At 40.4% G+C, this 27,293-nt stretch overlaps 1 protein-coding gene across 3 annotated transcripts in view; it reads right to left on the bottom strand.

Moving 5' to 3' along the window:
- The window catches only part of Epac (Exchange protein directly activated by cAMP), a 666,691-nt gene that overhangs the window by 155,647 nt on the left and 483,751 nt on the right, over positions 1–27,293 (bottom strand). For 2 of the 3 annotated variants that reach the window (XM_083120690.1, XM_083120691.1), the window contains one exon: positions 21,803–21,854. In XM_083120690.1, the coding sequence (XP_082976816.1) occupies positions 21,803–21,854 (52 nt within the window). Of the gene's footprint in view, positions 1–21,802; positions 23,034–27,293 lie in introns of those variants that run through there. The other variant, XM_083120689.1, reaches the window with a different exon arrangement.

Here is a 27,293-nt window from a genome sequence, read left to right as displayed (position 1 = left end):
TTAAATTATTTTAAAAAATATTGTTAATTTGCTGAAAACATCTGAATTGATTTTCAACATTATATACCAAAATAGAAATTTTCAGCGAAAAATGCAGGTTCGACCAGGACTCGAACACGGTTCTCTGATATACCGTGCCGTTACTCTAACCACTGAGCTACTGAGCTGACCTGGCCTCGCCTGATTTTTCGCAGTCGCGCTGTTTTACCTGCGTGGAATCTTCTCTGCAAGTGCTACCGCAACGGGATCTGTTGCCTTTGAAATGCAGTAGACTTCGACGTTGCCTGGTTCCTTCCAGCGTAGAGATGTTAATTATTGAAGATCAGGCACACACAGGAAATGTAGAGATTTTCAGCGAAAAATGCATATATAGAGATACATATATAAAGTTTAGGTTGTGCAACTTTTGAAACACTTTACATAAGAAGCTGCGCATCACGGTATTCAAAACATCGCTTAGTCATTCGAGAAAATAGGAAATCGGAACAAAGAGTAAGAAATTATTACAGACTCTCTGGAATGTTCACAACGTTGATTTTTTTTTAAAAAAATCATTTGCTAACTTACGCTGTACTGCAATTTGAACTTAGAATCATCAAATTTTCGTACATATTACAGCATAAGATCACAGTCGCCAGGCTGAAATTTTTAGTCGCCATTGCGACCTGGTGACCGGAATATTTCGAGCCCTGCAGTTTGCTCCTCAGATTCCAGGAGATTAACAAAAGTACCATTAACTTGTAAATTTTCGTAAACCCAAAAATTTAGGGGGGAGCAAATGTCCGCTTGCTCCCCGCCAAGTTACGCCTATGTAAGCGGATTTAAGATATTGCCGCCCACACACTAGCGCAACAATGCCCTCACCCACTCTATTTTCTGTGAATATCTTGTGGAGATCACATTCAGGGGTGTACCAGAAAAAAATCGAGTGGATTCTTTAGTTATCAAAGAACTAGAAAAGCGTAGGAAGTATGAAAATCTAATGTAGATGAAATGAATTTGAAGGACCTCCAAGTTGTGGACAAGAATCAAAATTTACTTGAAAAAGAGGGCATTAGTGAGTTAAGCAGTGACGTGACGTCTTAGAATAGAAAGTTATATACAAGGACCGAAATAATATCTTCGATATTTTAGAAACTGAAGGCAGAAATCTATCAAGATATGTGAATTCTGCTTATAGGACGTCACCGTCCATGAAAATCGCGATGGTGAGGATGAATGATGATAGAAACCAATACATAAGAAAACACCTTCGCCGGTATTCGAACCCATAATCTTTGCAGTATAAATAGACTCGTGCGATTCAACTATTAGCCCACGACTGACAAACGGTAGGAGGGAGACTCGTTGCACACACGAACATTCCAAAATCTAACGCAATCAGAATCTGGTACCGTAAACAAAACTCCAACGCGCTGAAGAGCAAGAAAGAAGTCACAGAATCTGAACTTATTCCCACAGAGGTCTCTCTCCGGCATTTACATGCATACACACCAGTCATGTCGCAACGAATACCACCACTGCAAAAACAGCAGCCCAAATTAATCATTTGCTGAAAGAAAATTCATGAATATTTCATTGACTGCAGCGACCTCCATTTGGAGTGGTTTTTTTACCACAGTTCCGAGGAAATGCTAACAGCCGTACTGTTTATACAGAAAGCATGGATCCAGTGTTCTGGCTGGCGACCAACATAATATATGATGTGAGAAGTCTTCTCAGTCCTGTTGCGTAACTTGATGCGAATAAAACTAGACAGAAACACAACCTGGGAAAGGAATCTCGAACCAATCTCGTACTCCATCCTCATCGTCAACAAGTGCTAGTAATTGCCTCTAGATGGCAGTGTTGGAGTTCTACATACAAAGCATTTAAATGGCCAGTACGTGATGTTTTACTCACACATTGTGAGCAGTCACTTGCAGAACTTTTCCATGGATATTTACGGTTATATGTTGTGAGAGAATTCTGATCTGTTTTCTGCTATTTCGCGGATAGTATTTACGAAGTCCCTTGTATGATATATTTCGCCGAAATATTGCCAAATCCGTTGAAATTTTCATATCCATTCAATCTCGACAAATTTCAATAAACCTTCTGTTAATCATGACGAAAACTCACAATGAAGAGGCGCAACTTAAATTCAGCAGTTACGACGAGTGGCATGGCTTTATCACATGCACTGTATGAGTATTCCTACGCGCTAGAATTCTGCTGCGAGGATTTCTCGGAACCATGTATATTCTTATTTAATAATTACAGCGCCATTCCTTACAATCAACGAAATTTTTGAATGTGTGCAAAGGAGCTCCCATCCAGAATATAAAAGCAATCGGATCAATTTCGGTTCGAAACTATTCGTGCGGTCATACTTCTCGGAATATGCATTCAGCCTATGATCTGAATTCAACTATAAGCAACCCGTTTTACTCTTCTGTAGTGGCTGGTTGTATACACGGTAGGCGAACGTTGAAAAGTGTTTATTTGTGTGGGTGTGGGTGGATGGGCGTATTTTCTTTTTCGATTTGGAAACCACAAATAGGTTTAGCCATGACAGTACGAATGCTGAAATACAAACACAGTTGAAAGCTATGGCGAAATCAAGAGGTTTATTAAAGTTTTTCGAGGTTGTGTGTGTGTGTGTGGTGGGGGGTCCTTTCGTGACTTCGGCGCAGTTTCGTGAGGTCCAGGAAGGAGGTTATAAAGCTTACGAGAGAGTGGCTCGATCAATGGGCCTCTCCAGATTGATTCTCCGTAAATTGTTCCTGCTGCTAATAGCTCTCCTTAACATCTCCAAATGATCTCTCGCTTTTATCGTTGGCTTCCGTTAAGAGACTCGATCGGTTGAGGTGATTTTGCCAAGTATAGTTATGGCGTAACTCTCCAGTCTCTCACCCTTCCAATCAAAAGCGGTGGTGTGTGGGAAGTCAACGAAAGTTTTATTGAACGTGGACTGAGCATCTTTGGTGGAATATCCTCACCGCAGAGAATACTCACCGAGAGAGAACACGCCCCTGGGCGTAGAGAGAACCAGGATGTTTATAATTTTGTAAAAACACAATTCCCTGACTTTTCCAGGTTTTCCAGACAAAGAAGCAAAATAAATTTTCAGAACAAGTCATTAGGACAATTCCTGTAACTACACACCAGACTCAGAATCCGACCTAATTGTAAGCAAATAATTATTTTTATTATCATAATTATAGCATAAATTATACATAATTATAGTAAAATTTAGTAACATATATAAAGTAAAAGTGCTCCCCTGTGCATAGCACCACGCCATGAAGGCGTATAGGGGGTGTGGGGGTTAACGCCCCACACTTTCTTGATCCGGTCGTGAGTGGGGGTGATGTGATCAGCATCACGCCCCTGACCGCCTTTACCCCCCAGGGTTTCCCCCGGGTACCCATGTTATTCGACGCTGGGTGGGCGCCGGGGCCGCTTCCATCGTCAGAAAAGTTCCCGGATTTGAACCGGCCGGGGATCGAACCCGGGACCTTTAGCATGGTAGTCAGACGCGTTACCGACTGAGCCACCGCGGCCACGTAGTAACATATATATTAATCCTAATATCAACCAAAACGCAACAAAGAAATTGAAAGAAGGGAGTGGTAAATGCCAATAGCCACTTACTGTAGTAATTTCTACTTGAAAGTAGTTAAAAATTATGACCACCCTTTTCTGGAGTATTTAATATGCAATTGCCTACTGTAACTGCGGGTAATACTCAGTATATCAAACTGAAAGTATAGTTTGTCCACAAAAAATTAAACCTTTCTTGTTGTTCTTTTTTTCTCTTTGCAAAAATCTTCTTTTAGTGTATTACTACAAAAAGGTTCATTTTCCAACAAATTTCCGACATTTCCATGACTTTTCCAGAAAAAGTAAATCCCTGACTTTTCTAGCATTTCCAGACTGCTAGATAACCTGGAGAACGTCCCTGAACGCGGAGAGGGAACCCGGAATAAACATGTGAAAATGTTCTCAGCGCAGTTATTCATCTTCAGAGTTTGAAAGAATTTTCTACCGGAGAAAGAAAAGGAAAGGAAAGAATTCGCCCTATCGGAGGACTTGGCTAGTATCATTACGTCAACGACTGGCAGAAAATAATTGAGCCGCCACAGCGTGAGATGTCTAGAGGGATGCATTAGCGGATCCGCAGGAGATGTCCCTGAGTACTGACGGCGCGATTAGCGTTTCGCAACGATGTGACGTAACGTCGATTAAAGCAATTTGCCCCCCCTCGCAAGTCCTTAATCAAACTCTCACTTAAAACCCGATGTCACTTTCATTAGGAATCTTTGCTCCCCCTGCCACAAGTGGGTTCAGTGCCTAGGACACAGCATGTGTCTAAATTTATTGCCAATGCACTAATTTTGGACCTCTCTCTTCCCTATTTATCTCTGTTTCTCTCTCTCTCTCTCTCTATTTTTCACCTTCTCTCTCCTTTCATCCCGCCCGCCCCCCCCCTCTCTCTCTCTCTCTCTCTCCCTTTCTTCTATGATATAGACAGGATAAAGAGAGGGAGAGATAAAGAAAGAAGGAAAAGACAGAGAAAGAAGTAGAGAGAGAAGAGAAATCTTCCCCTCTTTCTTTCTTTTCTCCCTATCTTGAAAAAGAAAGAAGGGGCGGGGAGAGAGAGAGAGGGGCGGGATGAAAGGAGAGAGAGAGAGAGAGAGAGAGAGAGAGAGAGAGAGAGAGAGAGAGAGAGAGAGAGAGAGAAGGAAGAGTGATAGAAAAAGAAAGAGAGAAAAAGGAAGAGAGAGAGAGAGAGAGAGAGAGAGATATGGCCAAAGATAGAATGGGAGGAAAAAGAGAAAGAAGTAATTTCTTTCTCTATCCCCCTCTTCTCTTTCTTCTGTTTTTTTGATTGTGGGGATATATATAAGAGAGAGAGAGAGAGAGAGAGAGAGAGAGAGAGAGAGAGAGAGAGAGAGAGAGAGAGAGAGAGAGAGAGAGAGAAATGGTACCAGTTTCATAGATCGGAGACACATTAAAATATCATATTTTGTGTTTTGCATGGTTCGTACCTACCAACTGTGTATTGCGGAACATAGTTCAAGGTGCTATTATGTTTTTACACGAAAACAAACGCAACTATTCACATTCTGAGTGCTTTTTTTATTCCTTTCTTCGCTTCCGGAACACACAATATGGCGGGCACATCTTGACTCACGTTGTGGGTATGCAGTGTTTCAACCTTCTTCACCGAAAAATACCTACTATTGTGTTCGTCACCGGTGGAAATTATACATTATGCACTTGTAGCTGATGGATAGCCCGGGTAGCTGACGGATAGCTCCACGAACCATTCACGGATAGCCCCACATACCATTTCCGATAAGGTTAGGTTTGGTTTGGTTCCGTTAGGCAAGCATAGTAAAAAAAAAAGGGGAGGTTGAAACACTGACCGGGGCTTACGTCATCAAACGTACGTAGCATCCGGTTGTCGTAGGGCAAGTAAATGAAAGCAATGGCAATTTTGCGTCGGTGAGATATTTCTCTTGAAAAATACATGATTTCCCGGTCAAATATATTCCACGATGAAAGAAAATACCTCGACGAACGTTGTAAACCTTGGAGAAACTAATTTCCATAAGCAGTTTCTTGTGTAAAATTGAAGAAATGTGTCTCCGATGTATGAAACTGTTACCAGAGAAATTTTTCCCTCCTCTCTACTTCCCCCTTCTTGAGGGGTAGAGGGGGAGAGAGACGCTCTTTGGTGGAGTTGTTAGCAGCGCCCGCTATGATGCCAGGGAGTCAATGGTTCGAATCCCGAATGTCCATTCATTAGTTTCAGTACATCCCTCATCTAGCTTGACTTTTGTGTATTTTCTAAGAAGGTCACACATCCCCCCCTTCCATGTCTTAACCGAGTGTCGACTCCAGGACCAACGGTTCAGCATCGCGTCATGTCAACAAGTTTCACACGTGCATACTCCCTCCACTCATGCGTGACAATATTTGCAGTAAGAATGTGATAGTAATCACGAAACGCACACGTCTATTGAGATGTGGTTAAACTTTTTATTGGGAAGAGGTTGACATGCAGGATAGCTCATCATACGAAATTTGATTCAGTTATTCGGTAGTCTGTGTCTGTGCAGAATGTTTTTACGTCTCCAACACACAATGCAAACCGGAAATCACGTATTTTCAACCAATCAAACTTTTGCTACAAAGCCAATATTGTTGTGAAATATACCTCAGAAATTTGGCCCACAGTATTTATTTGATTATCTGTTCGTGAAATCTCGACGCCAATACAGAACCATCCCTTTTTTATATTTTCTTTGCAAATAATCAGAATATGTGATGCTATTTTTAAGGTTATTATAGGTCGCAAAATTATTCCTAAATTACCATAAAATAGGATAAATCCATCTAGATAGACTAACCAATAGTGGAAATTGGTTTATCTGAAAGATGCTGACCTCTCGCGTGAACCCGTTCGGATGAATGTCGCGTAACGCTCGCAGTGTACACGTTCGGATGAATGTCGCGTAACGCTCGCAGTGAACACGTTCGGATGAATGTCGCGTAACGCTCGCAGTGAACACTTTCGGATGAATGTCGCGTAACGCTCGCAGTGAACACTTTCGGATGAATGTCGCGTAACGCTCGCAGTGAACACGTTTGGATGAATGTAGCAGACAGTTCGTGGTAAACCAGATCAAATGAATGACGAGGTCTGTTTACGGTTAACTAGCCTGGCTGACTATGAGGAAATGCTATATGGAGAGTTTCTGTAGACGTTCACAAGTCGCTCCTCATGTGCTACTTTGAACAGCAACTCTACTATCCAATACGAACGTGAGATTTCAACAATTCCTGAGCCTGTGTGTGCAGTTTTGTAAGCAACGCTGGATCAACTTAATTAAGAACATATTCTTTTTCGATGGCCCAGCTTAAGAAGAAATCTGGGTTCATTATAATAGGGGCATGGGTTCATTATAATAGGGATAACAGTCGATCTGGCGAAAGAGACTAAAGCATCGTTGCTAGGTTGCAGCAACCGCGAGAGGAGCAGCACCAGGAAGGTGGGAGCTGAAGAGAAAAATCCTTCACCCACACAAGAGGCTGAGGGGGAAGGCTTATTAGCTCGACAACGTGCTCCAAGACACAAACAACACTGTTCATTCCATGCACCCTGTCCTTTGACAAATGACGAGCTGGCCCTTTGTCACTCTTTTCTTCATACATAAAAACTGTTCTTGAGTCCATTTGATTCTTCAATGGAGTTAACTAAGGGATTTGCCATTCTCCGATCGATTGAGGCCGAGCTTCGCTTTGAAGCTGCTAATTAAACAGGGATCAGGGGGCCCTGGAGTGGGAGGGGAAAGGGGAGCTTTGTTGCGAAATCATCATCATCGAGCGACCTGCTTGCATCGATTGGGAACCAGGTACGAGAGCAGGAAGGAGGATGATTGTTTCGGCGTGTGCACACTCTCAGGGAACAAACCTGTTCGGCATTTCCGTATCGTATAGCATCAAATATAATGTAAACCTTGAACGGAAATACAAAACCGACTTTGCTTCTTTCGGAGATCCTAAGCAAACTGGATTCGGCCTGGCAGATCTCTGGATAACAATGATTGGGAAGAAAACTACAGTTCAAGTTGCATTACTTTGATTTGATTATTTCTTGTTTCAAGTTCACTTTATGCACAGAAAGTCTAATCGAGACTGGACCTACAGTTTAAAGTGGGATCCGAACCACTTTGCCAAGTGCCTCCACCGGGTATCGAATCCGGAACAAGTTGCATTATTGTAACAAAATGTGGGAAAACATCCCTCATTCAGTTTTGTAACTTTTGAGTATGGGAGTAACTTTTGAGTGTGGGAATCACAATTTATTCTATTATCATATAACAAAGAAGCATAAGCCAATTAGTTAGCGCCATCGGCTTTAGATCAACAGACTGGGATTCTAGTTTCTAGTGGGTAACGACCATTAAGTATTTTTAAAATTGTGTCGGTATTACGGATAAAATCATTTTATTACTCAACTATCTTTGATGCAATCATGCAAGATTAGGCTGCACGGAAAATCGTCAATATACGTTAAAACTGTCGACGAACACCTTTCTTTGTGACAATTTAGTGAACATTTTTGCGGTCTAAAAAAATTAACGCATGGGTTGTTATTGAATGTGTGCATTATAGTTGAAATATTCTACATTTGAGAAAATTTACTACAGTTTTGCAAACTTACAAAATTTAATCTTCTGTGTTCGAAGATTCAGCGTCGCTATCATTTGATTCGTTAGCTCACACGCCGATGCGACGATTACGCAATGAAAATTATAAATCAATATTTGCACTGAAAAAACAGAGTGCGACGATTATGCGGTGAAACATGGTAGGCTAATAGGGACTGGACTTTAAAGTTTCAAGGGGGTTCCTGTGCCTGTAACTCCCAAGAAGTTTTGAACTGGGCGACACTATCGAAGAGGTGGTCCAAGTGGAAGCCTAAAAGTTCTGTGTTTCCCCGACGTAGCTGTATACATAAAGGATTAAATTGCATTTTTTCGAGGGTTCAACGAGCAAGTCGTTGTGAAGAAAACTTGTTCCTCTTCATGCCCTGTACACATTGTGAAAACTTTGTCAATTGTTATACGGCGACACCCGGTTGGTTTATTATTTCGTAAAACCGCAATTGGTCGCAGTCAACCTTACTGGTGTAGCAGTGCTCACTCCTTTCGTTCGCACGCCGATGCATTATTTCGACGTGATTACCCGCAATAGTTAGAAATTCCGATATTCTTGCAGGGCTGGTAAAAGCCCCAGGCAGTGATTGTTGACGCAAAGCTCCAATCTCCGTTCCTCGTCGGTCTGCATAATGACGGAGCCGCTCTGGATAATAAACACATCGATGTTATCACCTGCCTAAATGGCGGAAGAGCTGCGAGGGACGAAAGTGGGTTTCTGTCCTCACCGAGGAGGGGAGGGTCCTACATCGAACAACCCAATTGGAAACTGCCTCTCCGATGGCGCAGTGGTAGCGTCGCCGCCTTGTAATCAAGGGGTCTCGGGTTCGATACCCGGTGGAGGCACATATTGGTTCGGATCCCACTTTAAAGTGTAGATCAAGTCCCGATTAGCCTGACTGTGCATAAAGTCGACTTAAAACACTAACTCAAGAATAACTCAACTCAACAAATTGGAAACGAACTTGCAGCAAACTTACATGGACTTGCACTGCAAACTTGTGTTGTCTGCACACTTACAATGAACTTGCTTTGAGTTAGAGCTTTGTTTTAAGACCACTCTTATGCACAGATAGGCTAATTGAGACTGGACTTACAGTGCGCCATGGGGAAGGCCAACAACGCTAATATGGCAACCAGACTAGGCAAGTTTAGATCTCGGATCAAAATTCGAAACTAGACAAGATTCTTTCGAAACCTACTATCCGAGACACTCCGTCTCCTCACTGATAAACTACAATGTATGAACCGGCCTCCGTGGGGGAGTGGTTAGAACAGCGCCCCAGAGGCCCCTGGTTTGAATCCCGGCCCGAGTGTTCTTTGCGAGTGTCCCTTGATCTATTACATCATATCATCACTCATCCTCAGTTCGTGATTAGTAAAAAGTGGCAGAAAAGCAAAATAAATTATTTAATACTTATAATGTATGACCATTAAAAACCAAACTGACAATTGTGCAACTCATTTATCTGTAAATAGGCTATCTCGTACTTTTGTTTTGTCGTTAGTCCAGATAATAATCTTCAGAATAAGAAGACTTTTTTTCGAGTATTCCTACCGTCGAAACGAGGTGTCAAACGGAAAAGTTGTGGACTTCTGAACGCTGTGCAAGTTTGTGCTGTAAGAAACTATATACGAGTATATTGCTTACATTACATACTTCAAGACTCGAGACTGTATTTATGCGAGAATGAAACGGTGATTATAAATTGAGACGAGACCTAGACTGACCTCCTCAGACACGAGACGAGAGGCTTCCAAGTCTCGTTTCGATACCGTCCAAAATTGTGTAAACTCTTCGTATAGATTGCATTGGTTGATATATAGAAAGTTGTAAAGGGTAATGGAGATATTTAGCAACGACCCTACTTGGTGTTATTTATCACATAAGTCCAAATTAGGTGTTAAACACAGCAACTTGCTGTGAAACACCACCGTAACGACAATGGCACATGAGAACAGCCCAACACATGTGATGTAACGGTGCAGTCGAAAAATGCAAATTACGAGAAGTAACAGTGGTTTAGGAAACGTGATGCAAATCTGCGAGGGCAAAGGCTAAAATGCATATATTACAGCGGCGGTTGGAACGTGCGAATTATCTTTGCAAATTTACAGAGATAAAAGAGCGCATAACGCTAATGGATAAAACATATTATGTAACGGTGAGAATGTAATGAGAACAATCCCGATTACAATAGTGACGTAACGGTGTCTGCTAAAAAGATACAAGATAATAGTTAAAATACGGTGGTGAGAAAATAGTTTCCAAGAAACCTACTATCTCTTCTTGAGAAACGGACCAACGTTATATAAATTATATAAAATGCAAGCAATGAGATCTACCTAGTTGTGTTGTAGTTTATTTACTTATTTATAAAAAGCAGAAGTTCAGTCGGTATGTTTGACTGCTACGAAGGATGATATCAAGCCAGGCAAGTATCTAGAAATACATTTGGGGGGGGGGGCGACGAAGTGTCTCATTATTATTATTGTTATTATTATTATTATTAATAATGTAATTAGAATTATATTAAATTAAATTAAAATAATATTAATTAAATATGTAAATTAAAATTGTATTGTTATTATTATATGAATAGGTAAAAAAACATGGTAAAAGAATAGATATACTATAACAGCATGTTTTCATTATCTAGCTTGTATAAATACAACTGCCCTGGCAAGGAAATTAATGTCAAATAGATAAAGAATTGAATATTGAAATAATAATAAAAAATAGTGGTTAGTTCCAATTGTAATGAGAAAATAATTTTGCCTACTACAATTGACGAAAAGTGAAGTTCCTGATTAATATTTCATGCATATTATCATAAGTAGTAGCTTGCATACATCTTTGGAAACGGTCCTTCAAAGACGTATTAGCCAAATTCATTTCCTTCTAATAAGTTCAACGGAAATATATAACCATCGAATACATAACAAATGCTAAACATTTATATTTTGATTGATTGATTTGCTTTATTTTACTTCGCTTGTTGTGCCACTTTGGCAAATTTGCGAAGATGGGGATGAGCGATGATATGATAATTATATTTTGATTATTTAATTTTAGTACTTGGTAAGTCCTGCCCCACTTAAATACGTCCTTGCAAGCAGGCAATGTTCCTGCATAAGGAGCTCTGATACACATCCAGCCTCTCAATAAGGGGTACCGGAGTTGGGGGGGGGGCGAGATGCAGCCTGTGTGTGTTGCTGTCTGCACCATGACCTAACTGGAAAGTATATTGAGCCTTCATGGAAAGGTACAACCCACAAGGGTACCGATTAGCTTATCTGTGCATAAAATGGACTTTAAACAAATTTCTCCTACGTAACTATTGGACTCATTTGCAGTTTTATTTTTGGTTATTTGACATGACTTTTTCAAGCATTAAATCAATCGCAACAATGAGGATTTACATGGCGATTAGAGGATATAGGTCATCCTCACTTCCACGTATACACCTTGGACTGCATTGTGCAGACTAGGGAGGCTCTGGCGTCTGGAGTCACACAGCTGGTCCCTTGGTCCATTTCATCTTATTATCAATCACTCTCACTTCGCCATTAGCCGAAAGTGGCAAAAGAGCGAAGAAAAATAAACTCAATCAATCAATAGAGGAAATAGATAAGAAAAATCAAATACAGTGCACATCCAGACCGAGATTCGAATCTAGAACCTTCGGAGGAAACTTAAGTAGGCAGCAAAACGTTAAGAGTGTTTATGTAAATCTAATTTAGTAAACAATCCGCAATAAAATAGGCTTGTTGTCTCCCAGGATCATATTCCTTCTGAAAAAAGGTACAAATTGTATCGCCTAGGAAGAAAACTAGAACGTTTTCTCCCCTGTTGTATTCGGGCAGGTAGGGCAAAAAATAACTCCCACGGCGAGAGCACGATTCCAGCTGAATCGATTTTCGGAGAGCCATAAGCACCTGTTGATAACCAGCCGTGTTGTGCTTCTTGCCTAACTTCTCAGCTGGCGGTCCGTTGAGCAACTCGAATGAAACTTGTTGATTCGAATTCAAGTAATAACCAATGTAATATAAATCTGGGTACGCAGGAAATATTTTTCAGTGCAGTGTAAATAAACTAATGTTTCTCAACGTGCGATTCATAGTTCCAAGTTTCTATCTCCAACTACATGTAAAACTGTGTTGTACAGTACGTAGAAAGAAAATGCAATTAATAGGCTCCCCATTTTCTAAACTCAAAATACGAATTCAAACAAATAAATTTCCATGACGCATGCGCGTAAATGATTTTTTTTTTTTTTTAAATGTATGCCCTCTTCTAATCTGCTAAGTAAAGATCAGACAGCAGGTCTGTCGGATCGTGAGTTCAATCTCTGGAGGTACACTTTGGAAAAAAATCTCTCTCAGCAGCAAAATATTGAAAACTGTTTGCTTTACAGAAATCATCATCCTTAAATTATAGGCAATTCGGTATACGTGTGCGTAATTAGGGTTCTCTACCCATAAAGGTAATAAATTGAAGAATTTCTCTCATTTGATTAGATGCAACTACTTGTTACGTGGACTGTACAAGATTTGAGCTCAAATTTCTATGATCCTAGAACGGAATTAACGTTCTGTCGAAACTTCAGGAGAGAATACAATCGATCACAAAATATGGAATTTTTCCAAAAATTTCAATCCAATAGATATATGTTAATGTGATTTGATTTACTTTACTCAGCTTTTCTGCCACTTTTGAATAATGGTGAAGATGAGGATGAGTGATAATACTTGTACGACGAAATTGAAAAAGGGACACTCGCAAATAAAACTCATGCTCAGACAGAGATTCGATCCCTGGAAGATATATTCTAAACAGTAAGTGTGAACAATAAGTGTGACGTGTGTAAATTTTCAAGGGCGTTGTATCACACATGGTAACTTCATAGCAGTGTGGCAAATACAGAAAACAAGATTGGAAAGAGGGGGAGAGAGAGAGAGAGAGAGATGAAATTAATTAACAACACAGTGTTTCAGCATTAGCTATCTTGTTGGTTTTGTTCTAAAATTCACCTTATGCCCATTGCACAGATAGGCTAATCGGAACTGGATTTACAATTAGAAGCAAAACCCAAACTACAACGTGCCTCCATCGGGTATCGAAACTGATAAACGTTGAAAATAGATATCCATGGGCATTCATCTAGAGTGCAGTGTACAAGGGCCTTGTTATTTAAGCATTTTAGTTTTATTAACCGCAAACAACATTTTACACAATCCGTGCTTTCTCCTTTCACGTTACCGACATGTTTTGTTACCCATCAACAAAACAGAATATACCCCGACAACGTGGAAGTTGTCTTCTTCTTCTTGAGAGTGTAATAATATAAACCTATCATTCCTCCACAGAGTACAAAAAATATTTAAAATGCACTTAGAAAATAAGTATATAGATCCTCTTTGTCACTGCATTATTTAAGAACCTTTAACATCTAAAATGCAGCTGTGTAAAAAAAATACATGTTTATAAATGGAAATTTGACCGTCGGTAAACCATTGTAGCAATCAGGCCGATTTCCTATATGCCTCTTACATTGTACTTCACGTACTACACTCAAAAGTAAAGTCCAAATTCGTCCTCAGTTCTCTTGATGTGTGTCATCTTATATCTGTGATCCTCTTGCCAGTCACTAGATGTAAAAATTAAATGCACCTAACCGTTGGTAGACTGCAAATGGTTTTACCAGAGAAAATTTACGCAAACAGCGTTGCATTGTTGAAAAATAAGCAAACCGCGTTACATTGTTGAATAATACGTAAACCGCGTTACATTGTTGATTATTAGGAAAACCGCGTTAAGTGATTAATAATACGAAAACCGCGTAGAAGTGATGTATATTTAGCAAACCGCGATAAAAGTTAAGAATATATGAACTGTAGTTTCTACAGCAAGTCCCTTTGGTAGTCCACCAAAATAATCTAGCTTCTGTAGTTTATAAATATTAAAGCCTGGTCTAATGAGCACAATTCTGATGAGTATCACTTCGATTTCGGTACATGTATAATTGTGACATTATTCTGGATTGGCAGTAAGCTGTTAATGCAATTCTTCTTTATCAATTGAAAGCAAACAATATTCAACCTAATAACGATGTAATAATAGTTTGATGAAGCAGTTTATGTACTTTCATTTTTTCCGTTAGATAATGCACTCTAATCACAGAACACAACAAAGAGTAGAAAATTGCAAATAATGTCCAACCTAATAAGTTTTGCCCTTGCACATTTCAGAGTAGCTTTGCCAATACTTGTAACGAATTGAACAAATAGTTAATGTTGTGTTGTTAATAAGGAATAAGTTGATGATTCATTGAGCAAGATTTCTTCACAACATTGACATATCACCGAATATTTCGATTAATAACCTTCTTCGAAATTTCCGGGACAAATTCTAAGGTACATAACCCGCGATGAACTTTGTGACAAATCCCGTCTTCCAACCCACTTTTCGGTAGATTCTTCCTGTAGAGATGAAGCAATGTTCTAATTGACAAACCTTGTCGTATATCCAAATAAATTGTGTCAAATCCTGACAGTTCTGTCCGCTGAACCATGATTCCGAAACAATAAATTCCTTTCACGTGATGAGGTTAGTGTAATCCACACTTACATAGCTGGTTCAAAACTTGAATATCCTTGCTCAAACTATCATCCTTTTACCGACTGCGCCATAGATGTAAGCCTTGTTGTTGTGTGTGTGTGATTTCTTATCTATACATGCACATACAGAAAGGAGGACCCCTTGATTACAAAGTGCATTTGTTCAAATAAAAAATAGAAAATCCCAGAAGTGTATCTACTCAATGACGTATTTGTGGGGGGTCCCAGCCCCCCCCCAAAAAAATTAAGTACAAAAATTAAATAATGAAAATAATGGAATAATAAAATAACTAAAATTATATAATGAAAATATACTTGTTTAATGGACGATTATTCATTTCCTCCAAACTTATTGGAAAGAAAGGATTATATTGCGATCATACGACTTTGATGACAGCAGACGATTTATGCAAGATTACTTGGAACGTAACATTCATAAAATATCACCAGCAACTTTACTTTTCGTCAAATGGATCTAACATCCTTTTTTATATTCAATAAATATTCAATTCTTTATCTATTTGCCATTAACTCCCTTGCCAGGGCAGGTTTTTTTTTTGCCGACCATAATTACACGTAAGCTAGATAATGAATACGTGTTGATATATCACTGATCTTATACCATCCTTTTACCTATATATATATATATATAAATTACGTATATCAATTTATATTTAATTGCATAATAATTAGAATGTATAGACTATAATAAAAATATATGAATTAATTTGAATATTTTTATTAATACTATATACATTAATTTAATATAATTATAATAATTTTAGTTCAAACATTATTATTATTATATTTATTATTATTTTGAGACACTTGGTTCGGATCCTTCACCCCGAAACATATTTCTAGATACATGCCTTCATTTGTAGATTTTGATACGATTAGTTACGAAAATATTGTGGCATTTCGTGTAAATCGAGGAGATTTACATTATATACTTTCCAAGGGAATTCCACTCCTCGAGTATTATCTACAAGAGTTGATACACAACGCTTCTCAAAATTCGTTTCAATATCTTAGTTTTTCATTTACATCAGTGTGATTAAACGAGAAAAATATGAGGCGCGCAAGCCTAAATTCATGTAACTTATGTCGTTAAATGAAAATGTTGATAGTAAAAGTTTTATTATTGTTACATGCATAGAATATCTTCACTATTGTGTTCGTTTTAGAATTTAATTGGAAATTCGTATTAATATATCAAAATTAATCATTCTTTGCGTGGTCATTTCAGTACCAAAAGTAATAACTCATTCTCACTAGCATGCGATCTTATTTCAACGTCTAATCAAGCAGTTTCAGGTCCGACCCTCAGCAGAGCATTACACAGTAGTTCCGGTCTCACTTTAAACTGTAGGTTCAGTCCCGATTTAGACCGATCATAAAGTGACTTTAAAACAAATTTTGAGAAACGTTTTGACAGTTTCTCACTACGGTTCGAGAGATAATCTCTGCTCTTGTCTTTGGGTGACCTTTTTCTTCTTGTCCCTTTTGCCGACGCTGGGGGATCGAACCTGTGACGGTGCTGCAAATTAGTACTTACTGATCAAGTGCTAAATGACTACATAATTAAGTGGTCTCGGGTTCGATCTCCGGCGGAGGCACATGATTTATAAAAGTGTCCGTGGTGTCGACATGACAAATTAACCTTGAAATCTACATCAATTGTAAAGAGAAAAACAGAGCAGTTTTTTATAAAACATACTGTCTTCTGCCCCCCCCCCCCCCCCAAAGGAACCTTGAGAGTTGAGCACGGAAAGCAGAGACACGCGAAAAGCAAAGGCAAATATTGCATCCTCCCGACGGTTTCCCGTGTCAAAGGCTGGAGGTAAGGTACTTGGCGAGGAGACGGTAGTTTCGGTGGTTTCCATGGCAACGTCTTCAAGAGAGGCGATTGCTGCATGAAGAGCGGTCGCGGAGGCAGATGCCGTGAGAACCTAACAACACCCGTAGCTAGGGACGCAGAAGCCTGTGTGTGGTAGGTTAATAAGGTGCTAGATTGACATATTAACAAGAGCAGGTCTGTTGCTAAGAGTTTGTAGAGCCAATCTGTGCGGCTCAGCGGACAGGAACTCTTCGTCGTTTCACGAGACGTACGGACGACGCACGCAGAAGTTAATAATTTCGAACGAATTTTGATAATTTGAGAGAAAGAAAGAACGAAAGAAATCAAAATGGAGAGAAAAAAGACGAGAAACAAAAGTCAAGAGACAGAAATGGAGGAAATGTGAGGTCCTTTCAGGACAATGTTGATGACCTATATTTTAATTGACTGATTGATTACGCTTATTTTATTCGCTTTTCTGCTTTTTCTAATCGCGGAGATAAGAATAAATTGATGAAGGAACAAAATAGATGGCCGAATCCGGATAATTTTCTATCCTGATTTCAAATATTTGGATATCGGATATTCTGATATCTGGATACACGGATTATCCGAATTGTCAGAATATTAGGATTATGCTATGTTATGATATCCGGTGTGCATTATCAGTGCAGTTTTATAGCTTATCAGTTTTATGAGCTATCTACCTATCGGATTTTCTACAAACCCTTCATCAAATCTGTTCTATCAGCATATCCGAATTATCAGGATATTTGGATTATCCGAATATCCGTTGCATCCGAAACAGATATCGGATAATTTGAAATCTGGATTTTGTGACCATCCAGAAACATGTAAGGAAAAAACAGCACGCCGCTGTTTTCTAAAGGCGAGAGCGCTAAACATTTGGCTACGCGAAAGCTTATACAGCGAGAGAGAGAGAGAGAGAGAGAGAGAGAGAGAGAGAGAGAGAGAGAGAGAGAGAGTGTGTGTGAGTGAGTGAGTGAGTGAGTGAGTGAGAGTGTGTGTGTGTGTGTGTGTGTGTGTGTGTGGAGAGAGAGCGAAAAAGAGAGAGAGGCCTGTGTGATATCGTTAACTACGTTCGAAATTGATTTTTTTTGGTAACCGGACATTTAAAGCTTTGGTGCATACTTTAGACGTTCTGAATATAGGACAACAATTAAAAAGTAGAGCTTGCTCCCCTGGTAGCGTAGTAGCTAACGCTGCCACCTTGTATTCAAACGGTGTCCGATTCTACGATGTAAGTACGTTGAATGGGGTTTCAGATCGCATTTGATACTGAAGGTCCATTCCCGATTACCCTATCTGAGTATAAGGAGGAATAAAACTTTCCAAAGGTAGAGAGAGGTACCTTGATTCAAAAAATATGATGGTGTGTACAACCTACTATGACATGCGTTGAATAGTGGATGTGTATATATGTATTTTACGCTGTTCTTCTGCATTTTAAGGGTAATCGCTCGACGAAGATGAATTATAATTCGTAAAGGCTTGTACAAAAAAAATCGCGATTTTGGATCTATAGGATCCTGAGGGGTTCTGATGATCGCTATAAAAATCTGCGGACGAGGAAAGCTTCAGTACACGCACGCACGCACACGGAACACATACAATGCCAGCCTCAGTGGCGGACTGTTTAGCGCAGCGAGCTGAGACTCCAGGGGTTCCAGGTTCAAAACCCTGCCTAGACATGGGGTTGTTTTTGTGAGTGTCCCTTCATCAATTTCTTCATCACATCATCACCCATTCTTATCGTTACGATTAGCAAAAGTAGCAGAAAAGAGATGATAAAAATAACAAAAATCAAATCAACACGCACACACTCGTTTTATTTACAGTGTGATACCACATATCATTGTTGGAATTTCGCGATACGAGTTTGGTTTTTTCCAACGGGGAATCTAAGGGAACATATGCCTCCACAGAAGTACTCGAATCTTGGAGGATTCGTGGCAACATAATGCGTGTGAACAGGTTAGTGTTCAAAGTTTTAACCAGAATTTATCATCGGGGGGTGGGGTAAGTTCGTATTTAAGGGATGTGAGGGCAATTTAGAGCCAAAACTGTCATAAATTGGGGCTTTGTGAGAAATTTTAGGGGTGTTGAGGAAAGTTTCAAGGTTGTTGGAGTGTGCGTAGGCCCGCAACCAGAATATTATTTCGGGGGGGGGGGGGGACGCCAGCAGCATCCAAAGTCGAAAAAGTGGATGTAGAAGCCCTGAACATTAAAACTTCTTATACAAGATGTTTAATCCTGCTAAGAAGGTAAAATTAACTACCACCATACACTACTTAAATTATATACCTATTTGTAAGATTTCGAGAGGGCCCCGAGCTCTTCTTCTGGGCCTGCCTAGGCGTGTGGATAAATCACTGTTACGGATTCATATTTACTACTAGGCATAATCCACAGTAACGGGGCCTACCCGATGACGCAGTGGTAGCGTCGTCGCCTTGTAATCAAGGGTCCCGGGTTCGATATTTTAAACCGTAGGTCCAGTGCCGATTAGCCTTACTGTGCATAAAGTAAACTTAAAACACCAACTCAAAACCACAGTAACGAATGATTACAGGGTTACTGAAGCGGCGCCTTTATCTGGTTTCGAACACAAGGAGAGAGGGGCCTGCTCCACGCACTGTTCCAATTATACAAAACTTTGCTGTAAAAGCGACTTAGCCAGGAAAAAAAGAAGATAGCTTGAATGGATTTGTTTACTGTGGCTGGGGATAGTTCGGAATGCTCCCAGGACAAAGACAGCATGGAGCATTGACCATCTACTCACTTGCTTGGCGTACATTTTGCAACGTTTGCTCGACTTATCTTGACTTGCTTGCTTGCTTTTCTTGCGGACTTCCGATAAGAAGCAGGCAGTTTCAAGGTCTCGCTCACCTGGCAATTCCGAGACGATCAATCGCTGACGCCCTTGCTCTATTCGACTCCGCAAAACCCACTTGGCCTGAAGCGGAGAACATCCAGCTAAAATTTCTACGATCAACTTCAACAGGTCTCGAAATAGCTGTCTTTCATAGTCATATTGAAATAATTTGTGTTCATTAATAACATCCATTTCGTTCTCGTATCTAAAATTAAATAAAAAATGCAGATTGACACCGGACAGACTCATATGCAACTTATCTCTTAATGTTTATTTTCTATTAAACGCTTCGTTTTGACGCTACGGACCCTCTAAAGGCGGTATTTTATCCTTAAGATATGCATTCGATGAACAAAGCCTGTACGACAAATATATATAAATAATCAGGTAGTAAACAACCGCACGCTGTGTCTACAGAACTTTCATAATAAAGCAAATTCGGTTTATGTACATTTCTCAAATACCATACCAAAGACTCGAACGAGACAGACTCTTGGGAGTCAAAGTCTCGGTAAGTCTAGAAGTCCTCTCTTTTGAAGTTTACAAAGCCATCTTTGTCTCTGTCTTGTCGCCAATTTGGAGTTTGAAATTCCGCTTTATGGACACATAAATTAATCGGGAATAGATCTACAGTTTAAAGTGGGATCCGAACCACTATGTACCTTCACCAGGTATCGAACCCGAAGCCTCTCGATTTCAAGGCGACAACATTACCGCTACGCCATCGGAGAGGCCTTCGAATTTCCATTGAGTGGGCGATAAATATAAAAACTTTGAAATTCAAATTTTTCTTTCCATTTTTGGCTCGTCAATAATGTGATGCCCTTTATAACAACGGATTTTCTACAAAGCACTAAATATTGCTCCACAAGCGTTACCTCGAGGACCAATGATTTTATCTCATGCCTTTTACATCGAAAACTAATAAATCTTGGACGAACATAGTGGGTGACAACAAAGTTTATAAACGAATCTTCTAAAGAGATTTGTTGATCACCAACCCTGACACATTTCTGTATGAATTGCATCCAATACATTACTTTCGGATACCACGTCTCTCAAGATGACAGTTGATGGTGCTACTTAGAAGGGTTTACGAATATATGAAATGCTTCAAAACACAATCAACGCAGTGTTCTAACTGAGGTGAGGGGAGGGTCAAGGAATTTACCCCCATCAGGATTCTCTTTGCAGGCTACAAACAGAAAAACAGAATGCCATCGCCCAGCACCCCTACAACAAGGGTGTCAAGGCAGGAAGAGACGGAAATGACCACTTGAACACACACCCCTCCCCCATTTTTGTAGAAAATTCTGGCACACCACTATTGATAGATTTATTTATTTTACTTAGCACTGCCACTTTTGCTAATTGCGAAGATGAAGATGAGTAAAAATATGATGAAATTTATGAATAGACACTCTCATAAAGAACACCCCGTCCCAGTCCGGGATTCGAATCCGGGATCCCTGGCGTCATAGAGCGCGATGCTAACCACTTTGCCACGGAGGCCTTCCCTCTGAGAATAAATGTGTGTGTGTGTGTCTGAGCACGAGGGGGGGGGGGTTACGACTTTTTAAATTATTCGTAACTTTTTAAAAGAGAGAGAGTATAATGATTATACTACCAGTATTTCGAATCTTTGCGTAAATATAATAATAAATATCCTCTGAATAGTAATATTTATCGTATTATTATTGTAATGGAACACGATCAAAATGTAAAAAAAGAATCTTAATTTTATTCATTCCGAATTTTTCAAAAGTTTGTTCGATACGGTGGAAAAAAATATAAGTGGCAAAACTGTGGTTGTCTACATCGAACAGTAAAAGATAGCCGACGCGACAGGACCAACTATCATAGCCTGCTCGACGTGGTTTTGGATAACCATCATCCTGCAATAGAGTTGAAGCGGGTTCGATTCCCGCGGGGTTAGGATCTCGCTTTGAACTGTCAATCACAACTAATAAAACTCGTGTAAATTTGGCAATCTCTGCCTTTTGGCCTTCCGTGGCAGAGGTCACGTTTTCATTACAACAATCTAATAAGGAGTTAACATAAAGCCACGCAAAATAAGCATAAACTAACATTAAAATGGAGCTCCGCGTTACAATGATGCTTACTGGGTCAGCTGTTGCGTAAAAGTTTACATGGAACATGGAATTTAATGTTAGGAACACACAAAAAAAAACTTTAAAAATGACGGAAAAATCTCAAAAGAGTTGTACTCACCGTTCTTCAGCTTGGAGTTGCCCACCAGGTCCTCCATGAGGTCTTTGTTTTTCTGCAAAGAGTAAATGAGAAGGTGGCGATCAGGAAGGTTGAACTCGTAGCACGGATAGCCAAGACAGATCTCGTACTTCTCTTCGTGTCGACGGCGGCCCCGTCGTTTTCGACGAGCGGCGTCGCCATGGCAACCACTATTGGGCCTGCCGGGGGCAGGAGAGGAGGCACCGGAGCTTGCGAACCCCGAATCCTCGCCCCCGCGACCCGCGGAGAAGTTGGCCGACCTGGCCGGGTGGGGGTGCTGGTGCGCGCCGTTTTGGTGCACCAGGTTCACGGGGCACAACCCTTCCCTCTCGACGTACCTCCCCACGTTGTCGCTCAACCCCAAATCGGGGTCCGGGTTGACATTACAGCGACCTTCCGCGACCTTTGACCTTACATCGTAAAGGTTCGCAGGAGTTTCCGGGATTCGGAGGTAACAGAAAACATCTTGAGCGTCGTCATAGTAACATTCGCGTTGATTCTCGGGGGACGCGTTCGTCCCTACTGTTGAGTCCAGCTCGCTGTCAAACTCGCAACACGGTCCCTGGTCGCTACACTCCACAACACCTGTTGCTCTCTCCAGCAACCTGGAGCGGCAGTCTAAAGCCGAACCGTACACGGATCCACTAACGCAATCTTCAATCGAACCAACAACATCCGACCAAGAGTCCGGGGATATGAAAGTACCGTACCGCTGGTCCGCATCAACATCGTTCGATTGCACTTGGAAATTCCCGCTGTAGGGGCCACTCTCCGGGTACACGAATTCGCGCACATGCTCACTGGGGCTTCGCTGAACACTTTGGTATATTCGATTGTCACAGTAACATCCTTGAAGGCCAGGATACAGTCGAACGGGGCACTGCTGGCAAATCTCGCCGCTGCTCGTTTCGACGGCCGAGGAACAGCTCGACAGGGCGGAGTGTCGACCGTGGACATCGTCGCAGTGACCCCAGGTCACCTGTTCCTGCACGGGGGACGTCTCCAAGGACGCGAGGCTCCAGCACGACTCGAAGGTTGACAACTCTTGCAGCTGGTCCAGAAAATCCCTGGAAGGGTTCGGGGAAGCTCCCAACTCTTCCAGGCTCAGATACCACGTAGTCCTGGAGCCGATCCTCATGCTCCGGCTGAGATCGCACATCAGGTCATGGTTGGTCGGCTTCGGGCGGTGCACACGTTAAAGAACCTACTCGCCGGTTTCACTCAAGCAGACTGACTTCGTGTTCCAACGGCCGCCCACCCAGCGACTTGCTTCATGCTTGAGACGGGAAAAGCCAGGGTTGCCAAGTCTTTACGCACGGAGAAGGAGCTTTCCCGCTCCTTCCGCCAAAAGCAGAGTTGTATTCATCAGTAATTAATTTCACACAGCTGTTTCGATTTCGGGGAAAAGAAAATCGGAGGTTCGAAGTGTCTAATGTATGACACGCCTACTGAGCTAGCAGTTGATATCGACTGAGCTACGAGCAAACAATAATAACATTAATAAGAAGAGCAGACCTCTGGGACGGAGTGGTTAGCACAGTGCGCTACGACGCCAGGGGTTCCAAGTTCGAATCCCGGCGTGGGCATGTATGCTCATTGTGAGTGTCCCTTCATCAGCTTCATCATGTGATCACTCAAGCTCATCGTTACGATTAGCCGAACGTGGCATAAACGCGAATTAAAATAAATCAACAAATAATAATAAAAATAATATAATAAAAATGCTGGAGCAGCGTTTACAGCCACGAGAGGCAGTTTTTCACGAGGCGTGATAAAGCGCAGGAGTGTGTTTTCAGCCATTTTTCAATCTAGACTAAAATTATTGAATAATATGAAATGTAGCGAAAATCCTTGCAATGGGCAGTTTTTTCTTTTCCAGCGATAAACAATGAAATAGTTTGTTTTTTAAATGGCAATGTGAAATTAAAAAGACATATATTACTTTATTTTTGGAATAATGTGGACGTTATCTTTTACTTCACCAGAAATACCTCGAAAATGATTTTCATAGAATTCCGAACGTCGCGAGAATCGATTTAAATGCGAAATTGATAAATTAAAGAAATTGAAATTGCGCGAAAATTTTTAACGGTATATGTTTCCTGCGAATTGTCCTATTACATTAGTCTTAGACTCACAAGAACGCACACTCTCCGTGTCTCGTCTTTCAAATTTATTTTGGTTCTGGTTTACTGCGACATTAGAAGGGGACAGCCAAGGGTAATAACAGACAGGATGAATATATATTCATAGGGAGGGAGAGAAAGAGAAGGAAGGAAAGAAAGAGAGAGAGAGAAGGGAAGGAAGATACAGATGAACAGAGAAGAAGAAAAGGAAGGGAGGAGATACAGACAGAGAGAAGAGAAGGAAGATACAGACGGACAGAAAAGAAGGAAAGGAAGGGAGGAGATACAGACAGAGAGAGAAGAGAAGGAAGATACAGACGGACAGAGAGGAAGGAAAGGAAGGGAGGAGTCACAGACACAGAGAGAAGAGAAGGAGAACACAAACGAACAGAGAAGAAGGAAAGGAAGGAAGGGAGGAGTCACAGAGTGGGGGGATAAAAGGGAGGCAGAGAAAGAGAGAAGCTGTCATACAAGCGGTTTACCATAGATAGAAGAGAGGAAATGAGTTAAACAGAGAGAAAGAGAGGGAGGATGAGAGATGGAGAGAAAGAGAGAGAAGCTGTTTATACAGCGTTCGTGAAAGGAGAAGGGAGAAAGAACGAAGTGTTAAAAGTGATAGGAGACTGAACAGAGAGAGAATGAAAGGAAAGAAATAAGGGGTGAAGATACATAGACAGAGGTAAAGAAAGAACGAACAAACGGAAAAAGGATATATATATATATATATATATATATATATATATATATATATATAGAGAGAGAGAGAGAGAGAGAGAGAGAGAGAGAGAGAAAGATCAAAGCAAGAAAGGGAGATACAAACAGACAAGATAGACAGTGAGAAAGAGAGAGAGAAAAGGTCTTTATGATAGTCCCATTTTCTAGTGATTTTGTTCTGGTTTTGATCATTTGACAACGGTTTTCAGTCTCTTCTGGTTAATCGCCACGATGAAGATGAATGAGGATTACATTACATGAAAAACACAGAAACACGACTGTCGTTACTGAGACTGGAACCTAGAACCTTTTATAAATGTGACGATCGCAATGCATATTACAATTTGTCTGTGAATTGTTGTGCTCTTATTTTTACATAATGTTTTTATACATTTCTCGGGACATAATCACAGATTTGTTATAATGTGAGAAAGAGATATTAGCAACCCTACCACTACATTTGTCGGAAGAGTGATGACAAGAAAGAGACAGCTTGCTGCTAGAGTAATTTAACATTAGAACATAAGAGGCTTTGTAACATCTTTCGTGATTGAAGAAGGTAATGTACTCAGACAAGTATGAAGGACTCCTTTTTATTTGTTTCGTGTGCTGTGTTCAGAAATAACAGACGATAACGAAGGACTGAACTAACCGGAATGGCCCTGCGAGCATAACCTCATTCTAGGGACAGGAAACGTAATGTGAGATATCGTCAAGTTGTGTATTTTGTCCACTTATCTGTATGAGCAACCGTATACAGTACTTCGTCGCAGCTTTTGTGGGAGGAGGGGGGGGGGGAAGGAGGCATTTAGTTAAAGAAATGATACACAACATACGCGGTTACTAGAGAATCAATATGTGGACTGTACATGTCAAGATGCTCTTTTCCAAAAGAGGGTGCATCCATGACGGTGCAGATTAGTACCCTAAAAGTTAAGGGTAAAGGTATCCAGAGCGTGGTGCTCTTCACATCACCTATAACCAATATGAAATGTATGGAACCCTACTTAGACATCTCATATTTGTCTTCATGCCAAGATGCAATGCAAGCAGAGCTTGATATTTTACCAAATTTTATCAAATTTTTACTAGGTACCCCACCAGAGATATTGGGGATCAAATTCTGAAAACAAAAATATGAAAAAGGAGTATTTTCAAAGAGCAATAACCAAAAGAGGAAACCAATAACAGAGCTCAAATATTGTATGCTAAAACTTTGAATGTATATGTTTCCTTTAAAAAGATTCCCTCCTCTAATATTATATTTACTTCCCTGCTAAATAAAAACAAACTTTTATTTTTGTTGAAAATTGAATATCAGTTTTGGCCTTATATTTCAGCCATCTGCACTAGAGATGGTGAAAAAGGCGCAGAACATAAAATGTAGCTGGAAATGTTCTGAAAACAATGTTTTTCTACCCCAGCTTTCTATCATTTTTCTAAGCTGAGTTATCACAATTGTTGCAACTGGCTGCAAAAGTAAAAGCGGTGCAAGTCATGAAACAAAAATGGTCACCATTTTAAAAAGAAGTCAAGTTTCAAAAAAAGTAATGCTTATCCTTGCATAGGGTCCGGCCCCCCGTGGCGGAGTGGTTAGCACATCGCGCTACGACGCCAGGGGTCCCGGGTTCGAATCCCGGCCTAGGTATGGATGTTTGTGAGTGTCGCCAATGAGCCAAAAGTGGCACAAAAAGCGAAGTAAACTAAAGCAAAATCAACCAATCAACTTCGCATACGGGTTACAACAACAAAAATATTAAAATTTTATAAAATGGTCAAGCAACCAGTGTAGGGGATTATTCAGTATGGATTGGCCCTTAAATGATTCAGCTTATCAAGAATATTTATAAAACTTGAATTTTGTACTGTATAGGACTTTCGGATCCAAGAATTGCATATTTCTAGACTTAGATGTTTTTCAGATATCAGAAGTTGTAAAAGTGTAACGATTTTACACTAATTTATCTTATGCTAGGACCTTTTGAAAGAGGAACTTTCAATCCCATATCTTCATCTAACTTATAAAAGCAGAATGAAAAATAATCCTTGGAAAATATTCAAAATATCCTTTAAAACTTGTCCCGAATGCTTATTGCATTCCCTTTCTAAAACCAAAACGTCCCGTGCTATTCATCTTTACGGCGCAGCTTTTCAAACTTCTTTTCAGCCGAATATGTTTGCTTTTCATGTCTAGTACCTTGCACACGGCTTGGTCAGAGAAATTTTGCCCCACAAAGCGTCGTACCCGGTAGCCCTTATTTCATTTGCTTGTCAGTTACACATAACAAACGAAACCTGGCAACTCTGACCTTTCGGCAGCTTTGAATTTCATTCCGTCCTTGCGTCTGCGGCCTCCCAAAGGAAAATACATCCGTTCTCTTTTGAGCCTTTATAAATACTTTTTTTTAAATGTGTGACACCCTTCGATACGGTATGTATAATTTCCGTCTGTATACGCATCTTTATAAGCACGTACGAAAATCTATTTTCCCGCATAAATCTTAGCCCCATATCTGCTTCAGCAGAACAAAAGTAATACGAAAATCCTACTAATGTTTGATAATTGGTGCATTGATTTAATTTATATTATATATTTGTACCGTCAAATTAACAGCGACGGGATAGGTGTAAAG

This window comes from Lepisma saccharinum, chromosome 4, assembly GCF_977018435.1.
Source record: "Lepisma saccharinum chromosome 4, izLepSacc3.1, whole genome shotgun sequence".
Taxonomy (NCBI): Eukaryota; Metazoa; Arthropoda; class Insecta; order Zygentoma; family Lepismatidae; genus Lepisma; species Lepisma saccharinum.
Note: the sequence above shows the minus strand (reverse complement) of the source record. Positions and strands in the feature narration are given on the sequence as shown.